The sequence below is a fragment of the Microchirus variegatus genome (assembly GCF_963457635.1).
Source record: "Microchirus variegatus genome assembly, chromosome: 1".
NCBI classification, from domain to species: Eukaryota; Metazoa; Chordata; class Actinopteri; order Pleuronectiformes; family Soleidae; genus Microchirus; species Microchirus variegatus.
The window spans coordinates 26,245,406-26,270,327 of NC_139802.1; the positions used below are offsets into that span (position 1 = coordinate 26,245,406).

The following is a 24,922-nucleotide window of genomic DNA, read 5'->3' on the forward strand; positions in this document are numbered from 1 at the left end:
AAACCTGGTCCAGTTACGTAAACAGCTGTTCTCCTGAACAGCAGATCCTCCTGCTCCGGGCACTAGTCCGGGCCCATCCGGTTGCGTACATTGAACCGCAGAAGAAGAATGACCGTTGTGGAGGTGTTTCACGAGCGACAGTGTCTTTTTTTTTGTTAAAAAAAAAAATTATTCTATAAACACGAACATGAGACCAGACACTTTGATGTCTGTGACAACACACACAACAAAATGGTGTATGGAACAAGAGCAGTGGAAGTTTAACAAGGCGCGCGTGTGTGTGTGTGTGTGTGTGTGTGTGTGTGTGTGTGTGTGTGTGTGTGTGTGTGCGCAAACATGATTTTTATCACCCCATGGTTTCCGGGCAACTTCGTGCTGGTAAAACGCTCTGAGTTTACAAGCTGTGTGTGTGTGTTGGGCAGAAGCAAAGGGGGGTGGACGTGTGTGTCCATCAAAGAGCTGGTAGCTTGTCTCATTATTAGCTACAAACGTACACTGTAATCAATTACAGAGATAAACACAGACCTAAAGAGATGTTAACAGTTTTTCTTGTTCTTCTTACGATGTTACAAATTGATTTGATTATTGGTATTAGCTGGACTAATTCCAGTTAACTATACATAGACAAGCATGAACTTGCTCTTAGTAACATGGTCAGAGATCTTCGTAGTCATTTTCTCTTTGATCAAATGAGTAATAAATCAACACAACAGACATATTTCGCATAGCAGTAACCGATTAAACAGTAACATTAAAAAAGAGCTGCAATGATTTGTCAACTGTAGACAAAAATGTATATGACAATTAGCTGCATACTGGTGCTAGCAAATGCTGACTTCTGCTCTCAGTCTAGTTTCCACTACTCTTCCCCATGACTTCATTGTATGGCTCATCAACTTCATTCCTCTATAGTTACTGCAATTCTGAACATCTCCCTTATTCTTAAAAATGGGCACCATCACACTTCTCCATTCCTCAGGCATCCTCTCACTCTTTAAGAGCCTGTTAAAAATAGTCTAACCAGAAACTCTACTGCTGCCTCTCCTCGACACTTCCATACCCCCACAGATATCATCAGGACCAACTGCCTTTCCACGCTTCATCCTCAGTTCACCTTTACTAATCTCTGCTACTTCATGGTCTACAATAGTCACCTCTTCTACCGTTTGCTCTCGTTCATTGTCCTGTATTCATTCAGCTCTTCAAAATACTCTTTCCATCTTCCCATTACTTCTGTGGCACCTGTCAACACACGTCACCCTCTATCCTTAATCACTCGAACCTGCTGGACGTCCTTCCCATCTCTATCTCTCTGTTTTGCCAACCTGTATAAATCATTCTCTCCCTCATTATTTTCCAACCTAGCATACAAGTCAGCATACGCCCTTTGTTTGGCCTTTGCCACCTCAACCTTTACCTTGTGCTGCCCTGCAATTCTGTCTGCTCTCTTCAGTCTCCTTAGTGTCCCATGTTTTCTTTGCGAACCTCTTTCTCTTTATATACTCCTGCACTTCCCCATTCTTGGTGGTGGAAGACTCCTCTTTAAATTTGAAAAGAGCCCCACCCGCAAAGCACAGCCCCCCGATTGGTCGATTTTTAGTCGAAATTTCAGGGCTTTAGTTGACCAAGAGTTTCTTTGGTTGATTACAGCCCTACTAACTAGCTAGCTATATATAGACAGAGTTGTCTTGGTATTTAACATTAATGTTACTGTGTGTTATTCAACTTCACAGTCTAAAGTTACAACCAAGCAGTTTTAGCTGTGTTTCCAAGTGGAACGGTTCGGTAAAATCCGCTACATAATTGTTGTGTTCCCAATAGGAATAGTACCAAAATGGTTAGGGAAAGGACCTGGATAGTTTTCTGCAAAGGAAACAGCCATGCACTCCGCAGCGAGCAACTGTCCTCACCCACTCAATTTAATTTAAGCATTGTTTATTTATCTTTTGTAGTAGCAGCCCAAACAGCAGCAATGATTAAAAGAAATGTAAGCATTTTTATTTGCCTTATTGTTTGTTTGCACATGCCCAAATGATAAGGTTGATAAGGTATCTGTGATAATCATCATATTTATTATGTTGAATAAATTAGTGAAACACACTAAATATCATATATATTGACAAAGAAATGCATGCAATTGACAAAATCACATTAAAAAGTTACACTTAAATGTTAAGCCTAATTATAACATTAAGAAGCCAATGAAATAAACCAGGTATTATTTATCTGTATTTTAAGTATCTAATACAGATATTTTATTTTAGAGTGTATTTACAGTGTATTGTCACTGTATTGTCCTTTGAAAGGCACAAACATATAAACGAAAACTTGTGTGCAGCTTTATAGCATAAAAATATCCAGATATTAGCCATAAGCCATTTCACCCAGCCTTACAGACATATTGATTTAATTTATATTGTGATATATATTGATATTGAATGATATTGGTTTCTGATTATTCACTCAATATCGCTGTTAATGTCATGAAATCAATGCTAGGGCTGCATTGTCAAGAATGACCGGTGAACTTCCCTGCAACATCCATGCTAATATCTGTCTGTGCCAAAAGCCTGAAAAGACAAAACTGCTGCAATTTCTGACAAATAAAAAAAAAAAAAAAAAATCAGAACCACATGTTAAATTAGTTAAAGTGCTGCTGTAGCATGAAACAGCTTAATGAAATAATAACATGCAGTGTCAAGTATCTGATTCACATGCTGGGGAGACACAATGTACACAGTGTGATATTAACTGCAGTAGCCACCTCTTCAATTTTGTGATTTACTGCCAATCATTTTACATACACCCACTGAATTTAATTTTTGGGATTGCTCGTTTCCTTACATCCTCTCTGTAAGATCCTCAGAAGTCTCTCCTAATGAGGCCAGACCTGCTGAGCCTTGTTAAAACTCCTGCCTTCTTTAGGCCATGAATTGATTTGAAGTGTTCTACGACTAATCCTTTAATGAGTAGCAGAAGTTGTGAGCTGTTAGCCTGTGAGGAGCACAAATGTCCTACACATCAGACAGATGCACTTTTTTATATAAATAAAGAGGGGGAAAAAGTGATGGGAGTTGCAGTCCACATTCCCCACATTCAAATTACTATTAAGTATAATTTTAACAATTTAAACATTGAATTTTACTTAAAATACAAGCTCTGCAGAAAAACAACAGATATATTGCAATTTACAATGTGACGCACAGTGTATTATGTGCAGGGGGTTATAGTAATGAGTTATACATTTAATCATTTAATAAAATCTCTTTAGGTGTGGGATTAATGTAAAGTGTGTTTACTGGAAACAAAGAAAGAAAGTCTGTGAAGGTAACATGGTGCAGGAAAACCTATGACAGCGTTAAAGAGAGGAAAGACCTTGATCTCAGTGGGAGCAGCAGTAAAACACACGGGCGCTCTTTAAATGAATGAGCGCAAGAGAGGAGGTGAGACAGACACAGAGAGAGAAGGTGAGACAGACACACAGAGAGAAGGTGAGACAGACACACAGAGAGAAGGTGAGACAGACAGACAGAGAGAGAAGGTGAGACAGACACACAGAGAGAAGATGAGACAGACACACAGAGAGAAGGTGAGACAGACAGACAGAGAAGGTGAGACAGACACACAGAGAGAAGGTGAGAGACATACAGAGAGAGAAGGTGAGACAGACACACAGAGAGAAGGTGAGACAGACACAGAGATAGAAGGTGAGACAGACACACAGTGAGAGAAGGTGAGACAGACAGACAGACAGAGAGAGAATCTTCCAATCAATCTCTCTGTGTCTACACAGACACACAGAGAGAGAAGGTGAGAGACACAGAGAGAGAAGGTGAGACAGACACACAGAGAGAGAAGGTGAGACAGACACACAGAGAGAAGGTGAGACAGACACACAGAGAGAGAAGGTGAGACAGACACACATAGAGAAGGTGAGACAGACACAGAGAGAGAAGGTGAGACAGACACAGAGAGAGTAGGTGAGACAGACACACAGATAGAAGGTGAGACAGACACAGAGAGAGAAGGTGAGACAGACACAGAGAGAGAAGGTGAGACAGACACACAGAGAGAGAAGGTGAGACAGACACAGAGAGAGAAGGTGAGACAGGCACACAGATAGAAGGTGAGACAGACACACAGAGAGAAGGTGAGACAGACACACAGAGACAGAAGGTGAGACAGACACACAGAGAGAAGGTGAGACAGACACACAGAGAGAGAAGGTGAGACAGACACACAGATAGAAGGTGAGACAGACACACAGAGACAGAAGGTGAGACAGACACAGAGAGAGAAGGTGAGACAGACACACAGATAGAATGTGAGACAGACCGGGAGAAGGTGAGACAGACACAGAGAGAAGGTGAGACAGACACACAGAGAGAAGGTGAGACAGACACACAGAGACAGAAGGTGAGACAGACACACAGAGAGAAGGTGAGACAGACACACACAGAGAGAAGGTGAGACAGACACACAGAGAGAAGGTGAGACAGACACACACAGATAGAAGGTGAGACAGACACACAGAGACAGAAGGTGAGACAGACACAGAGAGAGAAGGTGAGACAGACACACAGATAGAATGTGAGACAGACCGGGAGAAGGTGAGACAGACACAGAGAGAAGGTGAGACAGACACACAGAGAGAAGGTGAGACAGACACAGAGAGAGAAGGTGAGATTATTGACTTGTACTGCTACATACACATTAGCCAGCAGGCGGAACATTCTAAAGTGTAACACAAAACAGTGCGCCTCTTTTACCGGGCGGGGTAACACCAACCCACTAACAAAGGTTCCGGGCGCAGCCCTCTAACTCAGCAGTGATCTACATTCACTCTGCAACAACGAGGATAAGCGACAGCGAAAGTAAGAGCAAGAGAGAGGTGGGACTATGACATAGTCTATTTCCTAGAGCAGTGCATTGATTTCTACATTTTATAAAATGTATTTCCAGGGCTTCCTTGTGGATAAAATGCTGATAAGATTAAAATAAAGGTTGACCTAGACTTGTTTTTCAGGTGGACAGCCCCTCAGAGCAACTGTTAAGCCACGTTTATGTCTAGAATATGTCCGTGGTTGTGGTATTTGTATGAGTATCATCTTATAACTAACTGACAACCTAATAACTTGACTGAAATAAAATAATAAATAATTAACCGTGACGTAAATGTGTTCTTCTTCTTCTTTTTTGGAGTTGACAGACTGGACGCAGCTTTCGCGTTCTTCTGCCCCCCACAGTCTGAAGACGTATCTGCATTTAAGGGGTGTCCCATTTCTAAGTGACAAAATAACCCTCAACACTTGGTTTTGAGGCCAGTTAAGATTTAGGGTTGAGCTTGAGGGTTAAGATAGGAATTGGCCCTAAAATGGTACAGTAAGGTCAGGGTGGAGCTAGACCGACAGTCAGCTGATTGGGTGACAGACTGTCTTTCTCTCCAACCCCCACTGTTAGGTAGAGCTTTGGCAACAGTACTCCTGCCTCTTTGATGTCTTTGCTTCCACAGCAAAGTTAAAAAACAAAAATGTTGTTGAGAAATAGTGGAAGCACAAGAGTGGAAGACAACTCTTTGCCCCGCCTCCCAGAACTTGCATCATGAATGATGATCGATCAGTGTCATACATACTGACCATTGTGAAAGTCTGATCTCAGCATAAAGACATTGTTCTTATTCAAAACACAAGCCTGAACCCTGGGCTTTACCATTCCAAACCATACTGTACCAAACTAAACAACGAAGACAACGTAAAGAACAAGGAGCAAACAGAGGCTCTGCCACTATCTTGTTGTGTTCCTGGTTTTTCTACAATAATTGTAGAATCGCCTTGACCTTACCATGTAAAATGCCTAGAGATGATGAATTTTATGAATGAGCACTTTTCAAACAATATTGAATTAAATTGAATCTGGGGCCACACTAGCATCAGCAAGTCTGCACTGATACAGATCTCAGTAGGTGAGTGCTGCATTTACTGCTACTGGCATTCAGAAAGAAATGAATATGACTGCCAGTCATACAGGTCACTCAGAGCGAGCCAATGGCCTAGTAGAACGGAATTGGACTTCTAATCAGAGGGTTGCTGGTGTATATCTGAGGACAGGTCAAGGTTTGTGGTGCCTCTGAGCAGGGTACCGGTCTCCCATTGCTCCCTGGGTGCAGATAAATGCTGCCTGCTGCTCCTGTGCCCAATTTGTGTGTGTCCACTGGTAAAATAAATAACCAATTCTAATAAAATCAAATTCAAACTCAGAGAAGCCGGACGTAGTCTACCCTTTATAGCAGCACAGGTGGCCTTCACATCTCCCGTGTTACTGCATTTACAAAGGCTCCTGACCTGCACGTAGTCCGAGTTGTTGACTTTGTTTACTGAAACTGGCAGCCATTCAGCCATTCACAGAAACATATACCGTAACATCCGATATCATGAGAGAAAGGATACTGTTGTTGTCAAACTGTTAAAAATAAGGCATCAACATTAATGCAAAAGCTGTAAAATAAACTTGGGAGAAAGTTCAACATCAGTACATGTGATAGGCTTTTCTCTCACATGTGTGTGTGTGTGAGAGAAGGGGAGCGTGTGTGTTACACTTTTAAGGTTGAGTTGTAAGTTATATAACGACAGAAACAGTACACAGTTTCAAATCAAATCCCTTTCGGTGAAAATGTTACATTCTGACCAAAACATTTGTGAATTTTATTCTCTTCTAAATTTTTTTTTTTTTTTCTGATCTTCAAACCATTACAGTGGACTTTATTTTGGATTCAGGGAGACGGAAGAAGACAAAGTTAGAACAGGAGAGTCACAGCGAGGGAGACACTGACAGACAGAGAGAGAATGAGAGAGATAACTTGACAGAGAGAGAGAGCCAGTTTCAGCTGGCCTTGGCTAAAGCTGCAGACTCAAAACCATATGCTTGTCATAGCATTGTACGAGTCTGTGTGCAAGTCTGCGGATGTGTGTGTGTTAGGTGGGTGGGGCTTAGCTGAGGGGAAACTGTTCAGATCGGAGATCCTGCTGTGAGCAGCAGGATCCCTGGGACAAATGGAGAAAAGACATGCAGACAGACAGACAGACAGGGAGACAGAGACAGAAACACGCAGGGAGACAGTGGGGGATAATGGGGAAGATGAGTCACAGATTGAGTGAGAGAGAGGCTGAAACAGGCGAAGGCTTTTACAAATTGACCGTCTTTTTTTGCACTGCTCCTTCAGCCACAGTAAAAAAAAGAAGAAAAAAAAACAATCAAACAGTCGAGCCAATAATCACAATTGATACAGACAGACTGTGGATTCAGGCAAACCACAGTGTATAGTGTTTGACAGAGCAGCCGACAGTCACACCAAACTGAAAACTGAGCCGGCCAAGGGAGTTTGGATCAGCTGTGCATTTTCCCAGGAAGCATAAACTGAGATAGCAAAAGTAGAACGTGTGAAAATATCACGTGACCTACCAGACTCTTGATCCATTTTGATTGACAGGGCTGGGCTCTGGGGGGCGGAGTCTTCGCTCAAAGAGTAGCTGTGCTCTGCTTGAATATCTGTTAGATTCAAAAGCCTTTTTGTTTCAAACAGTGTTTTAACAACGTTAAAATAAAGTTACAGACATAATGTTGAAGATAGCTATGACATAACTTATATCTGGCTAAAATACTTTTTTTTTAAGTTTGTTTATCATCCGTCGCTTAGATAAAACAATTTGCTGCTCTGGCCTTTCTATTAATCTGAGGGAATTCAATGCATAAAATGTTACCATGTTTGACAGTGACACAATACTTTGACTTCATCGACCTTTAAGTTTGCCTCTGCATTTACATGATGAGGTGAATGACATGACAGTCAAGTTACTTTTCTAAATCTGTATTTCACATCATTTTCCAATAAAGCTGTTTCCTATGATAATGTAGAGATAGCAACTGATTCGTCTGACTTGTAGTTAGAAGTCAAAAAAGTAGCTCTATATCATTCAGAAAGCCTATGCAGAGACACCAGGAACATATGCAGGGTTTTTTCTAAACTGAGTAACTGTTCATTATCCTACTGTAAGTGACATGCAGTTGGCTTGGGCCGATATTAGTTATTATCATATTTCGCCACATTTGCGATATTGTTTTTTTTTTTTACAATATACTGAATAGCTGCTAGGCACTTTCAGACTTTTATTGAGAAAGGAAATACAGACGGAACTGGAGTGCATCAAGCATCACGTAGAAACATGGCAGACTTAAAAGAGAGAGTTGCAGAGAGTTGACATATTTACATAAGGCCGTATGTCTTTTCTGTAATATGCAGTCTCACCTCAGAGTCCATCACCCAGCATAGTTTGCTCCACTTGAAAATTGACACCAGCACTGTCACCAGTCCTCACCAGCGAACAATTATAGCAATCGTCAAATCCGCCAATGATAAACAAAACAACGCTCCACTGCCATGATCCGCTACTTTGTCACAGGTATGGTGCCGTTTCACACGGTGGAGAAAACTTCATTCAATGACATGATTGAAACTCAGGATCGCCAAAATGAATTGCCCAGCCAAAAATATTTCTCCAAGATTCCCACCCTCAACATGTTCAATACTAGTTAGTAAGAGGACAGCAAAATTCTCATTCACAACAGATTTATGGTCCAGTGTTGGCATTTCTCACAGATGGCAGAGGAAGAAGGCTCTCCATAAAGCACAAGTGCTCAAACTCCCGGCACATTCCCTGATATCTGTAACTTTCAGTAATGATAGTTTTGTCATTTCATTTGTCATAGCATCCTACTAATACACAGCAGCAACCCACTGCAGTTATTGTTGCTATGTGCCAATGACTTCATCTCCTCCATCGCAGTATTAAACATTTTAAGTGGAATATGAAAGCAAATAGATCAGCTACACAATGAGAAGGACTCGCATAAAGCTTAGAACAATGTCAAATTTGCTTTACAATTAATTTGCATTATTTCAGTTGATGCCATTGTTACAGTCTAATAAAACTGAACACAACATTTGTGTGAAAGCTGAATTATGTATTCATTCACATGGGGCAGTTCCACTGTTAAAATTAGGTTAAAGCTATACTTACCTTTCTTGCATTTTTACACTTTTCTTTTGTAATCTTAAATTGCTCCTAATAAGCGTATGGCACTCTAAAACGTAAGAAAAACCCACCTGGTTTTGAAACTCATCACTATTTTATTCGCATATTATTATGACCAATGAAATTATTCTGACCGAATAAAATAATTGGCTGAGCTTCCTGTCTCTCTTCTGTCGTGTGCCTCGACTCCGTCATCTATCACGCGCCTCGCCGATCTGACAGAGCAGTGTTGCCAACAACATGGCAACTTTGTCGCTAAATCTGCCTACTTTTTGTGGTGTTTGGAGACTCTCACGTGAAAGCACTTATCACTCTGCAGTTATTGAGCTCAACAAGCAGCGTGTGTTGCCAGGAACAACTCCCAAAGCACAGTAGCATCCACAGTCCCAGCCTCCAGTCAGAGCAGGGAGGAGAACCTCAACACTCCGCCTCCAGGCTCCTTATGAATCGAGCATCATGCGCATGGCCCCTGCCATGGGTGGGACTTTGAGGGAGGCGGAGGTGTTCGTGTTCAAATTTTTACTAAGTGCTGTGAGACGTGCAAGAAAGTATAGCTTTAATTCGTAAGTATGTAAGTATAGCTTTAATTCAAAATTAAATATCTCTTTTCATGGCAGGACAGCCAAAAGCGCAGCCAAAAAGCAAAGTTTATTTTGCTTGATCTAAAATAGACAGAAACGCAACTGGATTTTGCGGCAGTGGAACATACACCACTAAATGCCTGAGACCCTGGCAGTCACTCACCATTTTTTATTTTATCTTTTTTTAAACAAAAGAACTATGGCAAGAAGTTTGTAATACCCATATAGACTCTTCATTACGGTGGCCCAGAAGACTAAATGCCACAACACAAATGTAAAAGCAAAAACAGGAATGCAAAAGCCACAACACAAATGTAAAAGTCACAAAAAACATGAATGCAAAAACAAAAACACGAAATGCAAAAACAAAAACATGAATACAAAAAAAAAAATACAAATACAAAAACACAAAAATAAAAACACAAATGCAAAAGCCAAAAAACATGAATACAAAAATACAAATGCAAAAACAAAAACATGAATGCAAAAAGAAAAACACGAAATGCAAAAACAACATGAATACAAAAACAACTAGCACCGCAAGCGGTATTAACGGGTTCGAGCTTGACGCGAGCGACTCGATGCGCGCCCACCTCGTCGCTTGCGCCCTGATCTCGTCTCTCGCTCATTCGCTGCTTGCTGTCGTAGTTCTAATTGGCGCCGTCCGTGCGGATGTTGGGCTGAGGAGTAATGTCATATATTATTTCATGTTAAGTGCGTTACATTTTCTGTTGAGAGGACACTGTTTGCATGTTCAGTATAGGTCCCTGGTCTCACGTGTCAAGTTCCTTGCAGATCGATCAATGTACGGTAAAGTTACAGGGCACTTCCTGTTTAAAATGGCTGACTTCCTGTTGGGTCAAAGGCGTGTCCATTAACATGTTCAGGGAAGTTCTATTGACTCACATATGTTTCGTGGCGATCGGGCAATGTATGGCAAAGTTACATTCTACTTCCTGTTGCGGCGGATCCACTTCCTGTCAGGAAGTCGTCTGTTGCTGACATGGTCGGAGCGGTTTTGTGGTCCCACATATCACGTATGAGGAGGATACAACAATCCCTGTTATAGCAGCATAAAGAAGTGTGAAATGTAATGTTATATCCAGCAACCAGGGGGCGCTGTTTTATAAATTGAAGATTTTCATATAGACCTCTTCAGGGTTGGACTGTCATCAATCCAAGGAAGTTTGGTTCAGATTGGAACAGGATTTACAAAGTTATACCAGTTTCTTTTGTGTTGCACAGTAGATGGCATAGTCTGCCATCACCAGGGGGCGTCGTTAAGACATTGAATATTGTTATATAGACTACTCCAAGGCATCAATCCAGGGAAGGACATTGGACCCTCCATCGCAAAGTTATAAGCGTTTCGTTGTCTGTTTTTACAAATCAGAATGTTTGCTAACTTTAGCGCCCCCTATCTCGTACGCCATGCGACATTTTAAAAAACCTTCACTAACTTTTGATCCTTAACTTGTCCACATTGACCTCACCAAGTTTGAAGGTGATAGCACAAAAGCTCTAGGACAAGTTCGTTCAAATGCCAAATGTAGTTATGTCTGCTATCACCAGGGGGTGCTGTTTTCTAACGTGAATATTTACATGTAGACTTGTTTAGGGTTGGACTGTCATCGGTCCAAGGAAGTTTGGTTCAAATCGGAACAGGATTGACAAAGTTATCATCATAAATGTACTTTTTTTGGGTAATAATCCTCTTCTTAATTTTAATATATTGGGTATATCGTGTTGTCGCTTTTGCATTTGTTTTTGGTCTTCTGGGCCACCATACTTCATCCTGTTTTCCTGATTGATTTTATTATTGACTCTGTACTGCCACTAACACAAAGTCTCTGTCTTTTGCATAAACTGGCCTTTAAAGGGGGACTTAAAATGCCCCCTTTTCACCTAAAAAGGAGGATCCAACCCCCATTCCGCACCAAACCTACCACTAGTCCCTCCACGTTCGCTTTTTTCTAGAAAACCTCCAATATGTGCTGCTTTGACATTTTATTTTGTTTTTGGAAGTCCCAGACTCTGGCAACAGAAATGAAACTCCAGGACCATAGAATTCCACTTGTTGCAGAAAGCCAATACAGTACAATTAAAGCCAGAGCTGCCTACTATTCTCCTTCTTTAATTGAAGAAAATAAGAATAATCACAGGTTTCTTTTCAGCACGGTAGTCAGACAAACAGAGCCACAGCTCTACTGAACCACCTATTCCTTTAACACTGAGCAGTGACAACTTCATTAACTTCTTTGTGACTAAAATAATACCAATTACAGAAAAAATGGATTATCTCCTCCTATCTAAACTCTATCTCAGATTAGATCAACTCTGAGTTCAGGGTTAGTGAAACAGACCCCAGGTACAGTTAACAAGTTTCTCCCCTATAGATCTCCCTGAGTTAACATCATTCATTTCATCATCCAAACCATCAACCTATCAGTTAGATCCCATCCCCCCTAAACTGTTTAAAGGTGTGTTTCCTTTAATTAACAGCTCTATATTAAATCAAATTAATCCATCCTTATTAACTGGATAAGTTCCCCAAAATAGGCAATTATTAAACCCCTTCTTCATCATAGCACAGAAACAGCACTAATTAAAGTTAGTAATGACCTCCAGTTCCACTGTGAGGAACCTTGGAGTTATTTTTGACCAGGAGATGTCATTAATGTTGCCTATGTACAGTGCCTTAAGATAATGTATGTTGTGATTCTGCGCTATACATTTATTTAATTGAACTGAATTGAATCAGCTGGGAAGTAATAACTTGGTGTCTCATGCATCTCATGCACCAAGCTTTAGATTTTGAATCAAAGCAAATAATGGGACTGGAATCTTTTATAACCAGATGTTGGTTGACGGCTACAACAAGTGACTGGTGCATTGTGGGAGGTTTTTCAAGAAAACAAGAAGGTAATTTACATCTGAAGATAATAGGAATTTCAAAAGCAACGAAATCAAGACAATGGCTGGGCATAATGCTGCATTAAACTTAGGTCTGAGACAGAAACAGAGCAATTGTAAATGATTTGTTTCCTTCTTTGCTTTGAAAAAGTTTTCCGTAAACCTGGCATAATTTAAGAAAATGTCTTCATCCACACAAAAAAAACCTAAAACAACTCTAAATGCTGTAGTACATATGCCAGGCCTGTATGTGGCACGGTAACTCTGCTACACCAAAAAGAGAGGAAGATGTTGCATGTGCATAAAGCGTGTGCTGCATGTTTTTTTTTAAATAAAATACAATATAATGAATGCAATGACAGAAACAGCATCAGATTGAAGAAAGCCATAGCAACACAGGAAAGATAATATTAGTTAACATAAATCAAACAGACCAAACAATCTCCAAAAGATGACGACGACAAAGATAGCAATGGCAAATGCCACAGCAAGCGAGAGGTGGGACAATGACATCATTGTTTCCCAAAAGTAGTGTATTGGTTATCTACAGGAAAATGCAAGGGTGCCGTTTTGAGATGTTCACACTGTGGGACCTGTCCTCCTATAACAGCTCCCAAAACACTGTTTCTGTGAGGATAGAATTCCAATACAATATAAAAGAAAACCAGTGGATTCACCTCGACTTCGTATGGACAGCCCCTTACATAGGAAGTGGGGGTGACGTTAACCCAGAGTTCACAGTGTTCCAGTTGAGATGTCGGAAACACATTATTAGGGCTAGCCATTGTTAGCAATACCGGTCAATAACAATGCTCTATACACAAACAGTGTAGCAACATGTCTATGGTTAATAATTAGCAGTACTATGGGCCTGATTTACTAAGATTCCAAATAGAGAGCGCTAAATTGCGTGCGCGAGCAGAAAGACTGCGCCTGTTACTGGATTACGTTTTGCGGGTGAACTACTAAGATTGCGACCGCAATTGACTACAGGCGCAGAAGTGGTTAAGACCGCCCTATTTAAATGAGGATTTTGCGCGAGTCAAGAGTTGTCCACATGGAGAAAGAGCAGACTCAACGGAAGCACAGAATGAAATTAGAAGCCACTGAAAGTAGAGCCGACGTTCTGCGATGAGCAGATAACTGGGATCGAGGGATATATGACGTCCTTGTTCCCCGGGTCCATAGGACCTTTTTATATTATTATTATTTTAATCCTGCGTCGGTATTTTGGACAGCTTCATCATTACCTGACGTATCAAACAAAGAAAACTATGGACTATGGATGTTGCCGTAAAAAAAAAAAAAGGTGCTGCGCTCTCCTCCTGACTCACCTGCAGCTCACTGACAGCTGCCAGGGAGCGAGTTCTGCTGTTTCTCTCAAGACTACACATAGGTCTACTTTCAATGGATGAGTGACTTTCTTGTCAATAAGTAAATAAATAAATAAATAAATAAAGCAGATCATCACAACGGCTTTTTCAGGCTGAGTTTCCATTATGCGTGCCAACAGCCTTTGATCTGACGTCAGAGGCGACGGGACAATCAATATAGATGATATATCTATAGCTGATTCAGACAGTTACATTAAATAGTGATTGCTGTGATTATTTATTGCATTTAAATGTGTCACCTGCGCTTCGCCGTGCACCGAGAGTAGACCAGGTTAGAGCTGGACCCGTTAAGGTAAAGCGGGGTTCCCCATTCCTCAGGTCTTAACCGGGGAACATAGGTACGACCCCTCCTTGAACCACAAACTGCAGACCAAGGTAAGCCCATACCAGTACAATCACACATTTCTCCTCTGGATATCTATATTTAATTTATTCAGATATACCAAATAAAAAATGAATGTGCGTCATCTGTGAACGCGTAGTTGAACATGCTCAGGAAAAGTGTAATTTCCTGATTTACAAAAAGTATTATTACTTATGGATTTCTCAGAGGATATGTGCGTAACCGCAGCCATGTGTGCGCACCGCTGTGCCAGTTAAGTTTCAAACGTGCTAAATATAGATTCAAAAATAAGCACCGCAGTCAGTTTCAGGTTTGATAAATCACTTTGCGCTTGCTAAAATAACATATTTAAATTTTCTCCTCCCATCACACACAGAATTGCGTGTAAACGCCCCACATGACATATGCATTAAGGCAAGAACGCTAAATGGGTTGCGAGTGCTATTTTGCCCGTCTGAGGGACGCACTCCTCGTTGCGTCTTGTTAGTAGATCAGCATCAACGTTAATCTGCGTGTGCAATCCAGTTTGCACACGTTTTTGCATGCGCAAAGTGTTAGTAAATCAGGCCCTATGTGTACTACTGATTTACTGTGAAACAAATACGATATCGCTATTAATGGTAAAAAATAACAGTTGCATGGTGTCAGGCATCTTGGAATCCCATTTTGGGGTTGGTGAGGTCACAGTTGGAAAAGTTGTAAATTCCCAATTTCGACTACAAATGGAATGCACCAAGAGATAAAAAGTTGAAATACATCATAATTAGAAGGAGGGAAATCATTTGTAAAGGACTTCAGTGTTTGTATTATTACATATAGTATATTTATCCACGTAAAAAAAAAAATTACAATAAAAGATAGAGGAACTGACCTGGGCTGCTGTCAATGTCCATGTGTAAAAGTGAGGGTCTGTCTGCCAATAGGGGTCGCTCTAATAGATGATCTTCAAAGAAACTGCTGAATAATTCACTGTTGAAGTCATCCATCTGGTCACCTGAGAAAGGCTGCAAGGTGTGGAGACAAAAAAAATACTTTAATTCCACAATTTTACTTAAAATATAGCTTGTACACATTTTCATATTAATCAAACAAGGGTTTACTCTACATAAACTAAACGCTACATTAATCAAACCATCATTAACATAACACACACACTGTGCTTGGTCTATAGTCCGACAACATTAATTTTTAAAATTCAGCCAATGAGAAGACCATTGGTTTCAAACTACGTGACCACAACCACTTGTGATACTTGGTCCAACATGTCATTTATTGATGTTATTTCATGCTAATTTTTTGACTTTTTAAAGGTAATTTATTTCAGTTATCCGTAAAAACAAGGCTCAACCCGATCTCCATCTCTCTTGATATACTGTCAGACAGAGAATGAGTACATTTTATAAATGAGTACATTTTAGTCAGTTGTACAAATTTTATCTCTCACCGAAAATGTTTCCTATCTCAGATTAGATCAACTCTGAGTTCAGGGTTAGACTCAGAGTTTGTTGAACCTGCTTTGTGAAACAGACCCCAGGTGTACAGTTAACCAGTTTCTCCCCTATAGATCTCCCTGAGTTAACATCATTCATTTCATCATCCAAACCCTCAACCTATCAGTTAGATCCCATCCCCCCTAAACTGTTTAAAGGTTTGTTTCCTTTAATTAACAGCTCTATATTAAATCAAATTAATCCATCCTTATTAACTGGATAAGTTCCCCAAAATAGGCAATTATTAAACCCCTTCTTCATCATAGCACAGAAACAGCACTAATTAAAGTTAGTAATGACCTCCAGTTCCACTGTGAGGAACCTTGGAGTTATTTTTGACCAGGAGATGTCATTAATGTTGCCTATGTACAGTGCCTTAAGATAATGTATGTTGTGATTCTGCGCTATACATTTATTTAATTGAACTGAATTGAATCAGCTGGGAAGTAATAACTTGGTGTCTCATGCATCTCATGCACCAAGCTTTAGATTTTGAATCAAAGCAAATAATGGGACTGGAGTCTTTTATAACCAGATGTTGGTTGACGGCTACAACAGGCAGCAGAGCGCGATTTCAGCCTTCAGAACAACAGACAAGACACAGAACCTTGACCACATGTCCCTTGATGCATTTGATTGATGTTAAAGTGAGCACCAAGTTTAAAGCCCAATTTATACTCCTGTGTAAAGTGCTCTGCATAGGTTACGCAGAGCCTTCTGCGTCGACGGAAAGCCTGTCGGGGAGCCTCTGCGTCATCACCGACTGCACAAAATATTTTTTAACGACAACGGAGACGGCAAGAGCTGCGATTGGTCCTCAGGACAGGCCGAGAAAACGATGCTTTGTGCCGGCTCACAGTGCGCACCGAGCGTCCACAGAGGCGGAGCTGATCACTGCCGACAACGTCGCTGCCAAACTATAAATACATTATATCTTAATACACACAGCACATGTTTAGACTCTAAATGGCTAATGTCTTGCCTCAAATTATCTTAAAACTGCGTTCCGGGACACAGAAAAGTGAGAAATGGCCACTGTTTCAATGTTATTCCGCTGCAACAACAACAACAACAGTCTTTCTCTCTCGGACGCCATTGCTCACTGTAGCCAAAAGCACAACAACCTTGCGTAGCGACCCCCACTGACCGGGCGGGAAATTGCAGTGCGTATCCGTCACCATGACAGAGAAGTATGAAGGCTCGAGTGGTCTCCGTGGTTACGCAGTCGGATAACGCATTACGCAGTCGGAGAAGTATAATGTGGCCTTAAAGGGATACTTCACCGATTTGAATGTGGCTTTGTATTGCTAGAATAGCAGCAGTGTAAAAAAATCTGTTTTCCCTTATACAAATGTGCCCTACTGTGAGTCAAATGATGCGTTTTGCATCACAGTAGGGCACATTTTGAAAATGGAAAACAGATTTTTTTACAAGTCAGGGAAAAACTGAGGGAGGGAAGCACATTTTCTAAAAAATACTACTGCTATTCTAGCAATACAAAGCCACATTCAAATCGGTGAAGTATCCCTTTAAGTCCCTATGTAGCAGGCTACAGAAGGTCAGCTGAGTTTAGCTCATTTTCATGCAAGTAGTTTGGTCACTTTTTAATTATGATCTCGTAATTCTGTATCTTTGCATGGTTCATATTTGCCGAGAGATTTCGCTGCGGTCTTTTGGTGGCCTCCCTTCACTGTCACGGAGGAAATTTTTTTAGCATTGGACTGAATAAGCGCTGTGAAAGTTATTGTGGTTGGGTTGCTTTTGAAAATGAAATACTATTAGAAAGTCTATGTGTCATTATCATTTAAAAAAAATAAATACATAAATAAATATCGCTGATGGTACCCCAAGGGAAGGGTGCCAAAGAATGGAACCGTTGGGGCTGGTTATTTTGGTACTACTATTAATGGAAACGCAAAAATACGCACCCAGTGGTGTTACTGGTCTTTGAAACAGAAGAAGCTAATTTCAGACACAGATATTTATACATAAATTCAACCCATGTTGATAAAAATGGATGAACAAATTAACAATTAGAAGGAGGAATCACGTCAATTACATAAAATAAGGTAATGCTACATAGTGATTTTATTTACTGTGAATACAAACAGAAATGGGCAACCTCATTGAGCAAATAACACACAGCAACCAGTTATTTGTCTAGAGACTTCCCTTGCAAAATCAACAAAGTACTTGCAGAAACATTTCCTCTAGTCATCATAAAACGTCATACAATGTCGTTGAAGCTGAGCATCTGTGGAAGTGACATTTTTGCCACATTTGTCCAATCACCGTCGAACTCACCGAAGTGAAAAATGACTTCCTATAGAGAGCAGTTGAAGCTGAGCTTGTGTGCGGGGGCTGCTCCAGGAATACAACATTTTGATGATTCTGAACGAACTAGTGACACGTTCTAATCACGTTCTACCACACGTTTAGCATCGAAATGTAAATACAACACAGTACACATTTGATCACATTTTAGATTAAGCTGAGCTTCCCTTGCTGTCTTAGAGCAACCACCACTGTACGTACCATACAGTACAGTTCAGTACAGTACAAAACCGTTTCACTCTGTGAAAACATGGCTTAGTAGAATGTGTTAAAGACATGGAGAGTCAGGCAATGGACTGAACACTCTGCCTCTCAGTCTGGACGAATGAGTCACTGAGAAGGAGAAATGCTCTGGAAGCCTGGGACTGAATGGTGATCTGCTTTCACTGCTTCATGTGTCACCTTAGAAAGCAGACATACGTAAATAGGGGTTTGAATCAAATCGTGTGCGTGTGTGTGTGTGTAGTCTCAAGGACGCAGCAATAATCAGATTTTATTAACAGCAAATACAGATACTGATTTGCACATTTTATTCTTGAGTGTCAGAGCAGATTATATCAGTCCAGTCGCAACAATAAAGGCACAGCTGAAATAACAGGTCAATGTAGACCTACATTTTTTTATTTTATTTTATTTTTTAATAAAAAATGGATGACGTTGGCGAAAAAAAGGGGTCAATTCTGGTGAACTGACAGAGACCTCTGCCAATTCAAGTCTTTTTTCCCTTAGCCCTGTGAAGCACTTTAGCCACTTCTGGCTCATTGTTTTGGCTCTGTACAACACATACTTCGATCACATCAGGCAGCAGAGGCTCGGAGAAATCCACTGTGCTACTGCAGCACCCACTGCTTACATAAGACACTGTATCATTCATTCTCTGAGAGGTACTTTCTGAGGACTAGCCTTACTCAGTAAACATTTAAGGGCCTGGGCTTCATTAGATTTTGGACCAATGCTGGATGTCTAAATTTGCTGGACTTAGGGACCTAGTAGAGTTTCCAACTCAAGAAAGTACCTCATATATAATTGTTTATAAGAAATGTATATTATGATATAAATCAGTAGTAGTGAGCACTCTTGCCTTTGCAGCCAGAAGACCTGGGTTTGTGACCCGGTCGGACCATTTTCCTGTTTCCTCCCACTGTCCAAAAACATGCACTACGGGGATCAGGTAAATTGGACACTCAATTGACCGTGAGAGTGAATGGTTGTTTGTCTCCAGTCCTGTAATGGACTGGTGATCTGTCCAGAGTGTACCCTGCCTTTTGCCCTATGTCAGCTGAGATCCTCATGTGGAAGATAAAGCAGTAGAGGATGTGAGAGTGATATAAATCAAATCAGTATTTCTATAAGGCTGCTCAATATTTTTAGGCATTATCCCAATTTACGAGATATTAGGGAAGCACGATACTGGACTTTTCTATATGCCGATATATCGGAAGTGCTTAGACCAATAACTGATACCGACATTTTTCCCTGTGCCCATCTGCAAAGGTAATTTAGTCTCTTGAGTAGTGAAATAAACATCATACTTTGCATACTCGTGTCACAGCAGAAGTGGATATATAGTGTGAAAAATGTAGGTGAAATTATTATATATATGTATGTATATATATGTATATATATATGCATATATATATATGTATATATATATACACATGCATATATATACATATATATATATATACATATATATATATATATATATATATATGCATATATACATATATATATATATATATGCATATATATGTATATGTATATATATATATATATATATATATATATGCATATATATGTATATGTATATATATATATATATATATATGCATATATATGTATATGTATATATATATATATATATATGCATATATATGTATATGTATATATATATATATATATATATATATGCATATATATGTATATGTATATATATATATATATATATATGCATATATATGTATATGTATATATATATATATATATATATGCATATATATGTATATGTATATATATATATATATATATGCATATATATATATATGCATATATATGTATATATATATATATATATATGCATATGTATATATATATATATATATGTATATGTATATATATATATATATATATATGTATATATATGTATATATATACATATATATGTATATATATGTATATATATATGTATATATATATATATATGTATATATGTATATATATATATATGTATATATGTATATATATACATACATATATATAATAATTTATATATATATATATATATATATATATGTATATATATATATATATATATACATATAATTATTATTATTATATTTAGCAGAACTGAAGATAAATTTATTTATTTATTTTTATTTTTTTTTTTTTTTACCACCACCTGATTGTATTAATTGTTGTTTTTCATTATATACGGAGCGTGGTCAGCTTTTAGACAGTAATCGTATCTTTGCATGTTTGCTGATAATCGATAATACATTTCAAAGCCAGTATCTGCCGATACCAATATCGTGCCAAGAACGTTGAACAAGATATATTGGGATATAAAGCTGCACAACAGTCGTTTCTGTGGACTCATGAAAATGTGTTGCATGCCATTGTGTCAGTATCAGTATTTGCTTTATACCATACACAAATACAAATGTCACTGAACTTTTGCTTTGTAATAGCAACAATGAGCACTCAAACACACCAAAATAACAATTACTAAAAACACACAGAAAAACAGATTGCACCGGCACTGAGTTTCTACTTCTTCAGTTGCTTCAGATTCTGGGTCAAACTGGAACGGTTGAACCGCTGTGAGTCTACGAGCCACTGCGATACATCCAATGTTAACATTAGCGCCCATGGTACCGTGGCTGCAAGCCGGGTAAGGCCACACCCCCACCCCCACCCTCCAGCTTGAATTGCCACTCACCTCCTCATTTGCATATTTAAGGGGGAAGTAAGTAGTTTATAGTGACATCTAGAGGAGAGGCTGAAATTTACAACAAAGACCTGCTGCTCTGCTCACCCCCTCCCTTCCCTGAGCGCTACGGTATCCGCAGCTGGTCAAATGTCGTCCTCGTCGTCTTTCTCCGTGTCAGCAGATGAGGTTCGTGAGGTGAGGGAGAGGGCAAGCTACCGCGGCCGTAGCAGACGAAGCGGAGAGAGTGGAGGCGGGACTTCCGATACAAGTAAAGAGACGCTTGATTTGTTCTCTCGCGTTTGTCCTTACAGGCTCCGGCAGAAACATGGCGTCTCGCTGCTCACAGTGGCTATGCAACCGCGGCCCGCGACCATGTTATTTTACATGACTTTTTGAAACACTACGAAAATGAAACAAAGAATATTATACAGCGACTAGACAATGCAGGAGCACATAATATGTATACAAAAGTGGATTTTGGGTAATATAAACCCATAAAAACTACATATTTTCCCTTTAAAGCTTCAGGCAAAAAACGACTCATCTTAGGAAAGGACTGGCTTGTAGTGACTGTAATTCTGCACTGAGGCTGAATTTCTGGAAAGAGACTTCAGATATAGTATTAGGGGGCCATAAGGCCAATATAAAAGCATCCGAAAAGCAGCATGTCATGGGATCTTTAAACAAATGATATGTAAAGAACCAGGCCAGTTTATACTGGGGCTCCTATCCATAAACAGAGTTATGGATGTAAAGAGAACCAGACTTCTGTATAATCGTGTATGTTTGGCTGGACTCAAAGGGATAAGGATTTTTTTTAAAGTTAAAGGTTAAGTTAAAGGGAAATTACAACATTTCTTCTAGATATTTGGCAGCCTCTGGTGGATTACTTGCCGACAGATAAGTGAAGTCATCCAGAGAGGAAAGAGAGATGGATGAGCTTGAGATGAGCTGAAAGTGCTAAGAAATAATATTTAACATGTGCAAGGGTACACATTATTTGATCTACTGGTGTTTTTATTTTTTCACATTTTTGACTTGTACTTGACTTATAAGAGAGCGAGTAATATATAGCATCAATGATGATACTGAGAGTGTTGTTTTAAAGATTTGCAAATTCACCCTCTGGTCGGTCTTTTCGGAACCATGGGTGAGGTCGATGTGCGCCTGACCCCAGCTAAAAGGGCGAGCGCTGTCTTTCGCCTCCCTTCTGGCTAGGCGTGCAATATTGCCGTGATGGAAAGATGCTGTCCCGCCCACCAACGCTCAGTAGCTGAGCGATGTTATGTCTTGAAAAAATACACTATTCAATCCGTAACTCCAAAGAAAAGTTTCAAAAAGTGTGGGGACTTTTTCTGGAATATTTTCATAATTTTAAAGTCTCTGGACTAAACTACAACGACAGCGTGATGCCAGTCGCGGACCAGACTACTGTGTTAAATATTGAGATTTAAGACATTTCCTAATTTTTGGAGATTACCCACGTTTTTGGGATTGTCAAATATTTTAAATGATCTACAGTTAGGCACTGTTCGGCTTGATCCTTGTGTCGAAGGTCTCCGGAGAAAAGACTTTATTACAGTCAATATTCAGCGGTAGCTTGCCGCTCGCAATCAGCAGTGCTGTCCCTTCTTGTGCTACTGCTGTTTGTTGAAATGGGCTTTAACCAAACTTTGCAGCATGCAGTCACTAGCACACGCTAAAATAAACATTGATGTTAGCTCATTTAATGTAGCTTACTGGCGTGTACTGTATTTGTAGTAATGCCGTGTCTCGAGATGCGATTTGACTAGATATGATGTTAAGCTTTGAATTGTTTAAATAATAAACGTATTCATGGTGAATAGCAATAGAGAATAGAGTATTATTGCCTACACCACATGTGTCAAACTCAAGGCCCAGGGGCCAGATGTGGCCCGCCATATCATTTAATGTGGCCCGCAAGGTCTATGCTGCTTTAAGGCGTGTGTTGACCATAAACTACATTTCCCACAATGCATCACAAATAATCCCAAAACGTCCAGGAAGAGAAAGATGCACCTTGGAAGGCAGTTTCAAGTAAGATGGGAAGGTGAGTACATGTTTGTGCTTCAAGGAGAAAAAACGGTATGTTTTTGTGTTATGAGGCGGTGTCGGTCGAAGAAACGTCTTCAGACTGTAGGGGGCAGAATAACGTGAAAAGAAGAAGAACACATTTACGCCACGATTATTTATTACGATCCGTTTGTCAGTCAAGTTATTAAGTTGTCAGTTAGTTATAAGATGATACTCATACAAATACCACAACCACAGACATATTCAGCTGACAGTTACCACACACCACGGCTTATTGAAAAGTAAACCATAGCAAACGATCGCTTGTCCGCACCGGCCGGCTATTGACAAAAGATCGTAAAATGAAAATAAATGTTACGCAACAATGACGTCAGTAATCCATAATATGGGCCTAAACTCGATTACAAAAATATTTGATAACTGCGGCCCTAATTTCAAGCCAAATTATTTGTGTTATAGCAGAATTTGAAACAGAATATAAACTGAGATGTACGGCAGTGGTTCCCAAACACTGGGTCAGAGTATCTGACGTACAGTATATAGAGACTGGGACAGAGGGGTTCAGAGTTAGATAGCTGGTAGTGGCACACCTGCAGTCAAAAAGTCTGGACCTTTCATTACCTGAAACACTGCCCTCTTTGCTGGAAAAGAATCACATTAGGAAGTGTTAAAAACCAGCTGACAGTTTTTATGGCTTATTTCAGTGCTGGTATGTCATTTAGGGGGATGGGGCCTGGGATGAAATCCACAGAGTGAAATAGCCAGACAATAGAGACACAAGGAGTAATTATAAATGCAGCCTATAATTAACAGGCTGCTTCTCCTCTCCTTTCATTTGGATGCCTCACTGGTTCAGGTGAGACAAAAAGGAAAGGACCAGGTTTTGGTGTTGAAGCTTGCTTTGGTGCTCAGTGCAGTGAAGGGACATTTCCTTTCCACAACACAGTGATGAAAGAAAGCACAACCAGAGCCACGCAAGCCAAACAGTGTAAGTCATTATGGCATGAACACTGCGGTGGAAACCATCGTAAAAATCTTCAGAACATCATATAAAATGCCAGTGGAAAATACACTGAAAAGACAATGTTCGCAACAAGCATTAGATTAAGCCCTCAACAATATCAGTTTTTATTTAATTTATGTTTTTATTCAGAATCGATCCTTGTTTATTTAGATCAAAGAAACCAAATTAAAGCAGAGATCAATGAGTGCTCCATCAAGTTAGCAGGACTTCCTTTGTGTTTAAATAAATAATTCATAAAGATTTTACTGTCTCAACAACAATTATAAGCATCAAAATTGATAAACTTAAAAGTGTGGTTGTATGAGTGAGTTAATTAGGGCCCTATGAAATCCGTTTTTTACCTTTTCCACTTACTTTACCACCATAGAGTGTGTGCTTTTTGTGTCAGTGAATAAAATGACCATTAATGAAATGCAACTTTCTTCTTGAACCTGCTGACTTGTCAATTGTTTTCACTTAAGTTAAATCCTAATTAAGTAGTCAGCCGGTGAATATTAAAACAAGCCATGCAATGCTGGTCACATTTAAAAGTAAAATAAATCAACATAAATAAAAAAGTGGTAGTGCACCCTCATCTGGTGCAGACAGACAGACCTTTATTTACTGCACACCGCCCCTACGCTGTACTCCCTCTCCTGCGCCAAGCGCTTATCCGTCTCCAAGTGGGCTCCCACTTGGATGCATCCGGATGCATCGGTGCATCCCTAAATATAACATCTTTATTGACAAGAACAATGTAACCATAATAATAATTGGCAATGATGTATTTG

At 39.7% G+C, this 24,922-nt stretch overlaps 1 protein-coding gene across 1 annotated transcript in view; it reads right to left on the reverse strand.

Moving 5' to 3' along the window:
• Window positions 1-24,922, reverse strand: part of creb3l1 (cAMP responsive element binding protein 3-like 1) — a gene marked incomplete at its 3' end in the record, with an annotated part of 48,729 nt that overhangs the window by 18,447 nt on the left and 5,360 nt on the right. Inside the window, exons 2-3 of the mRNA XM_083897317.1 lie at window positions 15,192-15,324; window positions 7,459-7,545 (exon numbers count right to left, since the gene is read on the reverse strand). Of these exons, the coding sequence (XP_083753443.1) occupies window positions 7,459-7,545; window positions 15,192-15,324 (220 nt within the window). The remainder of the gene's footprint in view (window positions 1-7,458; window positions 7,546-15,191; window positions 15,325-24,922) is intronic.